Here is a 12,875-nt window from a genome sequence, read left to right on the forward strand (position 1 = left end):
GCATGACTCGATGGCGTGGATCCAGACGTCGGCCATGTGGAGCATCTCCACCAGCACGCTGGCCTTGAGGATAGATTAACTTAAATTTGTTCAGATCTACCAAGCATATCTCATCTGGACCCTCTAACATGTTTTCCTTTCGTTTAGAACCTCTGAACGACACAAAGTTCCTCGATATGAAAAATGACAACTCTCATTCTCGCTTAAAAAAACATGTACAAGCTCCCAAAAAATGTTCGACGTCTAGAGAAGAACACACGTAGTTTTTGAAAAATGTTAATGTATTTTAAAATATTATTCATGGATTTTAAAAATGGTTAAGATTGTAAAAATATCCTATAAATATTTATTTATTAAAAATAGAGAAGATGAAGAACCATAAAAGAATAACAGAAAAGACAGAGAAAATTCTCACATATAAAATGATGAAGAACCTATATAAATTAAGGAAAAACGAAACAAAAACTAACTGAAAATCTTGGAGAAAATTTGTCAAAAAACTATTCGAAGGCGCATAGTCAGAAGAAATGAGTCATACCATTATTTCTTTTGGTGCGTGTTACAACGATAATATGTCACTATAAGCTAAGAATGTGAATTAAGGCAAATAAGATCACGACTCCCGTGAACCACCTCCTGGGTAGGCTGGGCACCTGTGCTCAACTAGATCAGATTATTTTGCCTTTTGTTTTACCTTTTTGTTTTTGTTTTATTATCCATTTTCTATTTATTGTATTTATTTTATCTTTTTGTGTTTGCTGTTTCATATTTTTCCACTTTTTTCAATTCTTTGTGTAGGAAATATGTAAACACTTTTGAAAACTTCATGAACATATATTCTAACACACGTGAACAAATAATTCAAATACATGGACTTTAAAAAAAATATGAAAGCATATTCTAACTCAGTGAACATTAGAATAATATGAGATGAGCATTGTTCCAAATGCATGAACAATAAGAGATGAGCATTATTCCAAATGCATGAACATTTTTTGTGGGACATGAGTATTTGCTTTCATGTACAACTTTACTTTATTATTAAACTTATTTTTAAATTTTATAAAATATAAATACATTTTAGATTATTTTTATGAAATGATAAAAATAATGTATTAATGGGCCGCATTGTGACCGGCCCAATACTACTCTCGTTCAGGCCGGGATGCATCAAGACATTAGGCCAACTCTACCGTGCGACCCTAAACGGACGCCCGTTTTGTCTGGTTTTTGTCCCTTTAGATAGGGATTTGGGGTCGTGTTCGGGCCTGTCCTGGGATGCGGTGGCCGCGTGCCCAGCGCGCGGCCGCATCCTTTTGCCCCATCCTGTCCGTCAGGGCCAAAAAATGCCCAAATTTGCATCAAAACTAGTTTCGAACCCAAATTTTTGTCTGAAAATTAAAAATGTTTTACAACCCAATTAAAATTGTCTTTAATAAAATAGTTTTACAACCAAATCGAAATTGTCTTGACTGAACATAAAATGGACAAATACATCTATTGGTTGCCAATGTGATCCCACACGTGCTCAACCAAGTCATTTTGAAGATTCACATGAGTGTGCCAATCACGCATCTCATGGTGGAATTGGGCAAACTGTTCGAATGTGGCCGGGTCTTGATGCAGGGGCTCAATATTTTCACCTTGATAATCAAATCCTTGGTCAAAGATACTCTCATCACGCTCGTCCTCGACGATCATGTTGTGCTTGATCACACAAGCAGTCATCACCTCCCAAAGCTTCCTTTCATCCCATGACAGTGCATGGTTTCGAACGATACCCCACCGGGATTGAAGCACACCAAAAGCACGTTCCACATCCTTTCTAACACTCTCTTGCATTTGGGCAAATCTCTTTCTCTTCTCACCTTGGGGTTTCGAGATTGTCTTCACAAAAGTTGACCACTGAGGATATATATCATCTGCTAGAAAGTATCCCTTGTTGTAATGGTGGCCGTTGATCTCAAAGTTGACAAGTGGGGAGTGACCTTCTGCAAGCCTCGCGAAGATTGAAGAACGCTGCAACACGTTGATATTATTGTGAGAACCTGCCATGGCGAAGAAAGAATGCCATATCCAAAGATCTTGTGATGCCACCGCTTCTAATATGACAATGCACCTGTTAACATGCCCCTTGTACTGGCCCTACCAAGCAAATGGACAGTTCTTCCACTCCCAGTGCATACAATCTATGTTGCCAAGCATACCTGGAAAGCCTCTAGCTGCGTTGGTCGCCAACAATCTCTCTGTATCAGCGGCAGTTGGCTGCCTCAAGTACTCTGCGCCAAAGACCTCGATCACAGCCTGGCAAAACTTGTACATTGACATTAGACATGTTGTCTCACTCATCGCACATACTCATCCACCAGATCGCCTGAAATTCCATATGCAAGCATGCGGATGGCCGCGGTGCATTTCTGGTAGGAGGAGAATCCAAACTTGCCAAGGGCATCCATCTTGCACTCGAAGTATGGGTCATGAGCAACCACTCCCTCTCGAATACGATTGAACACATGCCTTGCCATACGAAAACGGCGACGAAATTTATCCGGCTTGAAGAGAGGGGTGTTGGCAAAGTAATCGGCATAGAGCAGGGCGTGGCCTCTCTCCCTATTGTGGTTCAGGTTGGGAGCACGGCCAGGGACTGCCCCCTGTACCAAGGAAGCTGCCGTTGAATATGGTCGTGAACGACCAGTACAGCCACCACAAGATCGTCATCATCCGGCGACGAATCGTTCGATAAACAAAGAAAGTGATGGAAGAAAAACTCGTCTCCACTGTCCATACCTTTGTTGGCAAAAGGTCAAACACCTTGCGGTCGTGCTGGCGAAGAGGCCGCGATAATCACCTCGACGCAGCAGGGGTGGTTGCCGGCCGGCTACTGGCCGCTCTGGAGCTCTCGTCGGAATCTGCCTCGGCCGCCGTGGTACGTCGCCGGCAGTCGTGTCCCCTCTACCACCGGCAAGGACGACGACGGCCAAACCTCCTCCGATCGACGACCAAAACTACGACGGAAGCGCGGGCGTGATGGCGGCCATGTCGAGACGTGGTTTGGTATGGACGGCGGGGGGGCTGCGCGGTGAGGAGGCGGCCGAAGAATAGCGGCGGCGCCGGCGGCCGGGCGGGGCGGGGAGAGAGGGTGAAGCGTTGGGAGCGGAGGGACTGCTAGTGTCCTCAACAGGCGGGCCACGGGGGGACAAGGGCGTGCGTCGAGGCCGTCCGCGCGCGTCCGTTTCACCCCAAACCGAGCGCAAGTTTGGGTCGGGGATGAGTTGAAAGCGGACGGAATCCGGACATTTGTCCGTTTGAGACCGTGCGCTGGCCCGTCTCGTTTGTACCTTTTACCCCAAATGAACGCGGACAGGATAGGGTCGCGCGGTAGAGTTGGCGTTACTCCACACAGTTCGCCTGCCGCCTCAAAAAAAAAAAAACAGTTCGCCTTGTGATAGATCCATTCCCACCTGTAGGTATGCGCCGCAGTTCCTGTCGCCGGAGAACCTCCGCCGGTCACCGTCGCCGGGTTCTCCTGCGAAGACTACCGACCACCGTCGTCATCTCAAAAATCTATGCCCCCTTTGTATTACACCTCTCTCTACCCATTTCGCCGTGATCTGCCTCCGCTGGCCGTATCTGTTCTGGAGTTTTACGGCGGGGATCCTCTAGAGCAGCGTGTGTCCCCCATATGGAAAGACCCAGCAGCGGGGAGGAGGGAGAGGGGGACTCTCCCAACGAGACGAGGATCTCGCCGGAGACGGCGGCGGCAGAAGCGGACGACTCCGTCCCGTACATAGGGCAGCGGTTCCTGACACACGAAGCGGCGTACGAGCTCTACAGCGGGTTTGCAAAGCAGTGCGGGTTCTCGATCCGGCGGCACCGTACGGAGGGGAAGGACGGCGTGGGCAAGGGTCTGACCCGGCGGTACTTCGTGTGCCACCGCGCCGGCAACACGCCAGCGAAACCCTTCGACGACGGCGCCAAGCAGCAGAGGAACAGGAAGTCCTCCCGCTGCGGGTGCCAGGCGTACCTACGCATTGGTAGGGATGCTGGAGCCGGCGGTCTGGAGTGGCGAGTCACGGGGTTCTCTAACTACCACAACCATGAGCTCCTCCGGCAGGATGAAGTGCGCTTTCTGCCGGCGTACCGTGTCATCTCGGAGTCGGACAGAGACAGGATCTTGGTGTTTGCAAAATCTGGGATCACTGTGCAGCAGATGATGAGGATAATGGAGCTGGAGAAGTGCGTCCAGCCTGGGAGCCTCCCATTTACTGAGAAGGATGTGAGAAATCTCATACAGTCCTTCAGGAGGTTCGAGCAGGAGGAGGAGAGTGTCGACCTGCTTCAGATGTGCAGAAATGTTAAGGAGAAGGATCCCAATTTCAAGTACGACTTCACCAAAGACGCCAACAACTGCGTTGAGAACATCGCCTGGTCGTACGCATCATCGATCCAGTCTTACGAGGTATTTGGTGATGCTGTTGTGTTTGACACCATTCATCGGCTAACTTCTATTGACATGACACTGGGTATTTGGATTGGAATGAACAATCATGGGATGCCTTGCTTCTTCAGTTGCGTGCTTCTGAGGGAGGGAAATCTGCAATCCTTCACATGGGCATTACAGGTAACCATTGAGGGTGAAAAACTCACAGTACTCTTTACAACCGTTCTCTTAATTAGGAAGTCTTTGTTGTTGACAGGTATTTCTCAACTTCATGAACAGAAAAGCTCCACAGACAATATTGACTGATCAAAATATGTATCTCAAAGAAGCAGTTCAAAAGGAGCTACCAAACACAAAGCATGCCCTCTCCATCGGGCTTATTGCATCCAGGTTTCTATCTTGGTTCAATGCAGTTCTCGGGAGACACTATAATGACTGGGAAAATGAGTTTTATAGGCTGCACAACATGGAAAGCACAATGGACTTTGATCTTGGATGGAGTGACATGGTGAGCTGCTATGGATTACATGGAAATAGGCACATTGCTAGCTTATTTGCATCACGGAAGCTTTGGGCATCGCCATATTTGAGAGGACATTTTTTGGCAGGGCTGGCTGCTTTGCCGGGAATTTCAAAAATAAAGGATTTTATTCAGCGGTTGTTGAGCGCCCAAACATGCCTATCCTGTTTCATTGAGCAGGTGACCATTTCATCTCATGTTTACCAAATGCCAAGTTTTTTTCACCCCTTGTAAGAAAAATCGTGATACCCTTTCACTAGTCACTACTGCTCCTGTTGAGTTCATTATAGTTTGCTGCAAGCCAACTTTGTGCAAAGTAAAAGAGTAATATAATTTAGCGTTCATTTTTTTACATAGGTTGCGGTAGTTGTTGACTACAAAGATCAAGCTGGGGAACAACAAATAGTGCAACAAAACTCGGAAAATACAATTCTGAAGACGGCAGCTCCAGTGGAAGGACATGCTGCAGCTGTTTTCACCCCATATGCATTCTATAAGCTACAGGATGAGCTTGTAGAGGCAGCCCATTATGCATACTTCCACGTGGAAGGGAATGCTTTTCTTGTCCGGCACCATACCAAGACAGATGGCGGTTGCAATGTCACATGGAACCAAAAGGAGGAGCTACTTTCTTGCAGCTGCCAAATGTTTGAGTCATCAGGGATCCTCTGCCGGCATGCCCTCCGTGTGCTCACAACGCTAAACTACTCTCAGATCCCGGACCATTACCTTCCTGTCCGATGGCATAGAACCCAGCCACAACCTTCCAAGTCATTGATTGGCGCTCCTGATCATGGCAGATCATATGAAAGGGTGAAAGCACTCCAGTCCATGGTCTCAGTTCTGGTTAGTGAAGCAGGCAAATCGGAGGAACGGATGGATCTCGCGACACAGGAGGTCTCTGTCCTGCTGTCCCGGATAAGGCAGCAACCTGTTGTGGCGAATGTTTCAGGTGATGGTGTTCATCAGCAGCGGTGACTGGCAATTTTGGTAGCTTTCCAAGGGGAAACCATTTTTAACTGTCCAACCAGTTCTTTATAAGTATTTAAGCTCAGTTTGCAGTTACTGAACTGTATGGTTTATTTGACCATTTTTGCTAAATTTCAATAGACTGATTTTGATTTCGTGCTCAGTCAAATTTTGGGGCCGTTAGATCTGGAGGCGCACATCTCAGCGTGCGATTCTGAAATGACTGACCCGGGTGAGTTGGGGGGGGGGGGGGGGGCTTGGTGTCTTCCCTTTCTTGATTTTCCTATGTGTGTGTCACTTCATCAGTTTCGTCTGTCCCCGGCCCAGGAGAGAGGGGTGAGCTGCTAGTTGGGGGAAAGAGAGGTAGAGATGGAGGGGAGGGGCTGACCGGCGGCAGCGAGGTAGTCTCCGCGCACTGATTTCCTGAAAAAAATTCAGCCGGTTTGGATCTGTTAGTTGACACGGTTGAGGTCTGTGTTGGGTGTGGTTTGTGTGGAGAGCAGGGGTTTCAGGAAATCGGTAGGGAGCTGTTCTGTACACGGTCTGCTTGCATGTAGGGTAGCCAGCTCTGTGTGTTCTCATCGATTTAAGTCAAGTGCTATGCTAGAATTGGACATGTTTGTATGCTTTTCTGAATTTAAACCGTAACCAGATGCTTAAGGTGGTCAGGTTTCCCAACCTAGTTTTCTTGATGTGGTCAGGCTTTTAAAAAAGCATTTGGGGTATTAGTTAGTTGAGCTCTAGCTTTTTCAGAAGACCACTACCGGTGAATGGTTACAGAATTTTGCATGTCATTATACACTACTTTTTTTTTCTTTGATACCACTGTTTGTGCTACTAAAATCTATATTTCCTCTTAGGATAGCAAAATTTGCATGTATATACTTATATTTGCTTTTGCTGAGTGATGCTGTGTTTACGAGAGCATGTCATAACAAAATTTGTGTTTGAGGTCAGAATTATATCTTCGTGTGATATTCTCTGTCATCCACTTCTTCATTGTGTTGCACAGATCCATATCTGCTTTTCTGCCTATTCTTCATAAATTTTATTTTAGACAATCATGGAGGCCCTCACCCGCTCCATTTATATAAATGAAACCAACTTCGCACACAACAATCTTCTCTTCATAAAATGTACTCCCTCTGTAAACTAATATAAGATCGTTTAGATCACTAAAGATCACTAAAGCAGTAATCTAAATGATATTATATTAGTTTACAGATGGAGTATTAGATTACCAATCAATGAGGCAAGCTACCTCTGGCTCTGCAACCTTTTTCTCTTCCGAATTTCTGTAGCTATTTTGTTACCCCTAATTATCTATACTGATTCATAGCTAAAGTGAGTGGTTAGTTTTGTACTAACATGACAGCCCATCAGTATTTCTTGCCAGTCTTCAGTTTACATTTTAGCCCCATGGTATGTATCTTTTTTCTTCAGTTTGTCTATTTTTCTCAGTTTGTTATCAGTCTTTTTCAGTCAATCTTTAGTTTCCTTTTTTAGCTCCCTTGCCTATACAGTTTCTTTTCATTTAGTAAGTGTTCAGTTGTTGAATTTTACTTGTGCATTTGATTTTCAGTCTCATGTTTCATTATTCATTCTTCAGTTAGTGAGATCTTTTTCCCATGGCTCTTGTAGTTAGGACTTAGGACAATGACCTCTTATTTTCAGAATTTTACGTGTAGCATTATTCAGTTTGTTTTTCTTTTATGCAGTTACTTTTATTTAGTTAATGTTCAGTCCTTTATGCTCATTGTTCATTAAGTCAACATATCTATGGAATTTTTCTAATTTTCTATATTCAGTTTTAATTTAGTTTCCCTTATCTTCTTCAGTACTCCCTCCGTCCCGAAAAGCTTGTCTTAGATTTATCTAGATATGGATGCATCTACTATACACTCCCTCTGTCCCATGATGTAAGACGCTTTTTGGGACGGAGGTAATATATCAGTTAATCTTCAGTTTTCAGGCTATAAACAAGAGTGCCATCACTCACTTTATTTCTTCTTTACTTAGTTCTCTTCAGTTTGCTCATTCTTGTTTAGTATTTCTCTCAGCCCCTTATTTCCTCTTCAGCCAATTTGTCTATTTTTTTGTTCTTTCATTCACTCAGTTTTAGATTTTCAGTGCACAGATACAAGGCTATGTTTTTGCCTTTTGGAGCAGAAGAACCCCACATGCTTTTATCTCATTTTTTTCTCCTTTCCCCAGGCTAGGGGTATCATCCAACCTTTCTCTGAAAGATTAAAATAATCTAACTAATTTCACTCTGTAGAATTTTTTTCAGACTCTAGGTTTTGGAAGGGTAGGTAGCTCTGGTTGTATTATGTTGATGCATGCCTCTAATTTAAACATGAGTGGTGTATCTAATTTAAAAATGGTTCTGGCTGTCCATTTTGTCAGTTTTTTTATTCTGTCTTTGGTTGGGTATCATTTCTTCTTCAGTATTTCATTCTTCTTCAGTATTCAGTCCTCCATTTTTTTCCTGAGTATTCTTTTGTATGTCTATGGGATAGAATGCAACAAGTAGTCATACGAGACTATCTTTGGTTTGATTTACTTTTTTCAGTTTATCCTTGTTACTGTTAAGTTTGCGGTGCTTCAATTTCTACGGTTTAGCCTTTAACTTTAGTTAGTTCAGTTCTCTCAGTCGTGTTTTGTCGTCTATCTGATGAGATTATCATCATCAGCTTTGGTTGGTTCAGTTATCATTTATTTTTTCAGTTATTCATTATTCCTTAGTATTACATTTTTTCCCATTCTTTGAGCTTACATCATTGTTCGATCTCTCAGTCTCCACAGTTTTCTTCAGTACAATTTTCAGTACTTATCATCTACGTACCATTTTTCCAGTTTCTGCTGTCTTCAATCTCGCAAGTTTCTTCTTCATTTTGTTTCTTCATTATATATTTCTTCAATCTAGTTTTCAAGTCTTCCCTTGTCACTTTTCATTCTAATCCTTCTGTTTTGGGTCTCGCTATTTTCTGTCCTTTTTCATTGTCTTTCGCCATTCTTCCCTTGTCAATCCGTGCTGGTGTCGTATGGACTTTGTGCAGAGAAACAAGTGAGCAACACCCTCTGTTTTATCTCGTCTACAACATTTTTTTTCATTTATTTAGATGCCTTTTTTAGTTCTGCTCTTATGTTGATTACCATTTAACTTCTAACTGGTTTGGTGTCTGCAGAAAATCGACAGGTACATTGCTTTTGAGCTCAACACCCGAGGGTGGTTGCATTGGCGATGGGTGACGGGCACAACACAAATTCAGGCATATGACGCTACACCAATGTATTACCGTTTTAAGGCTAACCTCAAGACAGGAATAGCGGTGCTCTTTAGTACTCCCTCTGTCCCAAAATAACTGTCTCAAATCTTAGTACAAATGTGTATTAAAGTTAGTACAAAGTTGAGACACTTATTTTGGGACGGAGGTAGTATTCATCTAAGCATGATGGTTGTACTGTCGAATTCCATGTCTTCAGTTTAGTCGGTTTGGGACATCAAGTTATTATTCAATGAGTTATGTGTCACCAGTTACTTTGCGTGGGACACCATTTTTTGTGTTTCATGAATATGTGTACATTTTGTATAAGTTGTCAAATAGACCAAGACAGCCATTTGTGAACGGATATACATGATGCACTGGGTTTTGGTCAACTTTATATTTTTTATTTGGGACTTGCTGTCCATCGGAAGAAAGCAAAACATTTTATAGTATTTGAGAAAGCAAGACATTTTTTTTAATAAGTGTAGAGATGTCCTGTATGATTTTTTACATGAAGACACTAGGACCAGTCAAAAAAGAATCAGCTTGTAACGACGAAAAGGGCAGACCAAACCCAAAACCCTTTCGGGTTGAAAAGATCCTTTATTTTTTGATGAGTTGTTTCGGATTGAAAAGATCCGTTAGTGTCTCCCCTCCACTGGGCTAGTAGAGTGGTAAATAAATCGAATAAGGCTTGAACTACACATGTCTGAATCTGACGGGACAAAATTTTGACCGAGACTAAAGTCAAATTCAGTCGATTGATTAAATAGCTAGTCCCTATTTTATTAATTCGTTCGTAGAAACTTAGCCACAAAAGTAGGCAACAAACACTTAAATAGGAAAAAACAAGTGGAGCGAATGAGATTATCATAATCCATCATTACTGAACGTAGCCTTGGTCTTTTCTGTGGCAAATCACGCCTTGCTGATTTTCCAACAAGCTTGAGATGGGAAACCTGCAAGATCACGGGGTGCTTGCAAACTCGGTTTGATATCCCTTGGTTTCTATTATATAAGTTTGTTGCATAAATAAAAACGTAAGCCGTCTTAGCTCAGTTGGTAGAGCGCATGGCTTTTAACCATGTGGTCGTGGGTTCGAGTCCCACAGACGGCGAATGATTTTTTCTGTGCATTTTGGTTAAGGCGTTCTTATTTTCTTTTGTGCTTTTGTTACATTACACATATACACATTTTAAAGTGACGAAAACGTTTTATATTAATGAACAGGTAGTACAAACGTGTTGCATTTTGATTCATCTTATGAAATCAGATGTGTCCAAGTTTAATTACTACTCTCTCCGTGTCTTTTTAGTTTGCATATGATCAAATTCAAGCTTTGTAAAGCTTGACTAATTTTATACTCCCTTCGTCCGAAAATACTTGTTTTAAAAATTGATAAAATGAATCTATAACTAAAATAAGTCTAAGTACAATCATTTCTAGGACAAGTATTTTTGGACGGAGAGAGTAGTAAAAACCACCAACATTCACAATATGAAATCAAATCTCATCAGATGCTTCATGAAATGTATTTTCATACTATATAATTTTAGTATTGTATATGCTCATTTTTCTATATAAATTTGGTCAAATTTTGCGTAATTTGACTTTAACAGATATTATATACGGAGTGAAAAGAAACGGAGAGAGTACTTGCACCACGATCCTGTTCGTCTTGTGAGATCAAATGTGTTCTGTGTTCAAGATCAATTTTTGCTAGGGGAATTGTGATGGGATTTGCCTGCCGAAGACCACAACGGTAGCTTCCTCTCGTTTGCTCTTCTAGTCTTAGACGGCCAGTGCAAATTTCCTTCAAACTTCACTGGTGAGTTCGTAAATTCGTCCTCTCTCTATCTGTTGCGCTGGCGGTCGGTGATAGGGAGAAGAATCCTGGTGCCTCTGTTTTGGTTAATAGTTTAGGTTATGTCATTTTAGTCCTTGTAGGTGTGGTGCTCGAGCAGATGACGTCGCTTCTTCTTCTAATTTGTCTTTCGAGGTTGATCCTCCTCGAATTCTTCGTTTCGACTTAGTTAATGGAGCTCTGACGTAGATTCGCGTTGTCTTCTTGGGACGGTGAGGTTAAGGTTTCTCGTCATATGGCGAGATCTGGTGGCAGATACTTCAAATCTATGCAAGGGTTCAAATGCGATGGCTGCGGCTTCAGGGCGCTGGTCCTTAGGGACATGTGCACGAAGACTTCTGCCATCGACAAGGGTCAAGCCGGCTCCGATAAAGAAACAACGACAGTGATGCGTTGACGACTCATTCTGGCAGCAATAGTGGTTGTTTGCCGTTCTCGAAATCTGAATACATTTTTATTATATTTAAGATGCTTTATACTCCCGATGAATTTTTATAATAGATACAACCTTTCCAAATAAATGTGTTCAAGCTTAATTAGAACTTGCAGCACAACCAGATAGTTTTTCTGAAAACTTTCATGGCAATTCTCTCAAATAATAAATGCCCCTATATATGCGCACATCAAATTGCACATGCCCTTTTCTCGTCGGCGGGGAACGACCACCAGTGAGCATTGTCGCCCTAACAGGCCCGCTTCGCCCGCACCTTGGTCAAGCCTGTCATCGTGACCTCCACCGTCGGACCCACCACCACACCGCACCACCACTAGCATCTGAAGCCATCAAAGATGGCCAGCCAACGCCGCCCATGCCAGACGACAACCTTGAGCACGCTCTGCCCCACAGCACCACTGTCGGCCCTTCCGTACCACGGGCAAGTCCCCGCGCTGCTGCCAATGCTACCCAAGCGTCACACTGCCCTGGACCAGCGTTCCACCACCACACGGGGACACCGACCCATGCCGAGTTCCACCACGTCAGGGAAAGAGAGGACCCCGCCACCACGAGCACCTATCGGGCTTTGCCTGACAGCGACGAGGGGAAGGAAGAGGGCTAGTTGCCGTCGGCTAGGGTGTGGAGCGACGCAGGTGAAAGAGGAAAGTTTCTTCCTTCCTCTTCATAAGATGAACATCAGTCAAAAGTAGTACATGCTTTGTGTGAAAGTATATATTCTTTTCATGGTTATATGGATCTCATTTTATTTTAACTTGGGATTGACGGAATCATTAAAGACACCTCGTAGTTGATGGAAACATCTTTTCCACTGAACGAGCAACGCTGGAAATCCTGAAATAAATCCAGGAACAAGTGTGAGCATCAGAATTTGAACCCTAATGCTGGGATACCACTGTCCACCTAAACATCCAACCACAGATTGGTTATATGAGTCTCATTTATATCATAAAGACAATAGTTCAAGTCACGTACACAGCAGTCTGACAAAACTGAAAAGACAATATAACACTAGTCTTTGCACAAAGGAACACCAACCAAGAAAGAAAATTACAATCAAAACAGAAGAAACCCCTGCGCTTACCAACGCGTGTCACCTACCTCCGACATCACCACAGCAGTCACGAAAAAAAATTCACGGATTACCTCCTCATTCGATCTTGATATGGCTCCATCGCTGATATGCAACTTTGCGGCCCTTTAAGATAGCTCACAAAAGATAAAATCATTACCGTTAAACGAATCAGACCGGGGCAACATCCCAGACACGCTATCAAACTCCATATGTGACTTACTAAGACGTCGAAGGAGTAAATCATATCTGTCAGCCATGAACCACAAACTTGCGTGAAAGTATG

The 12,875-nt window shown here is 43.3% G+C and overlaps 1 protein-coding gene and 1 non-coding gene across 2 annotated transcripts; both read left to right on the forward strand.

Moving 5' to 3' along the window:
* Positions 1-3,417: 3,417 nt before the first annotated feature.
* On the forward strand, positions 3,418-9,471 carry LOC125538388 (protein FAR1-RELATED SEQUENCE 11-like). The gene is made up of 4 exons (XM_048701643.1): positions 3,418-4,621; positions 4,698-5,141; positions 5,319-8,997; positions 9,119-9,471. Exons 1-3 carry the CDS (start codon positions 3,683-3,685, stop codon positions 5,937-5,939), a joined length of 2,004 nt encoding a protein of 667 aa, XP_048557600.1. The 5' UTR covers positions 3,418-3,682; the 3' UTR covers positions 5,940-8,997; positions 9,119-9,471.
* Positions 9,472-10,243: 772 nt separating this feature from the next.
* TRNAK-UUU lies at positions 10,244-10,316 on the forward strand. Its single transcript has one exon. It is a non-coding gene; the product is annotated as a tRNA-Lys (tRNA).
* Positions 10,317-12,875: the final 2,559 nt, after the last annotated feature.

This window comes from Triticum urartu, chromosome 2 (assembly GCF_003073215.2).
Source record: "Triticum urartu cultivar G1812 chromosome 2, Tu2.1, whole genome shotgun sequence".
NCBI lineage: Eukaryota > Viridiplantae > Streptophyta > Magnoliopsida > Poales > Poaceae > Triticum > Triticum urartu.

Excerpts from the sequence above, each read along its gene's own strand:
- LOC125538388 (XM_048701643.1), top strand. The coding sequence starts at position 3,683 with ATGGAAAGACCCAGCAGCGGGGAGGAGGGAGAGGGGGACTCTCCCAAC. Across the intron at positions 4,622-4,697 it reads CCTTCACATGGGCATTACAG|GTATTTCTCAACTTCATGAA; the intron begins GTAACCATTGAG and ends TGTTGTTGACAG. Across the intron at positions 5,142-5,318 it reads TATCCTGTTTCATTGAGCAG|GTTGCGGTAGTTGTTGACTA; the intron begins GTGACCATTTCA and ends TTTTTTACATAG.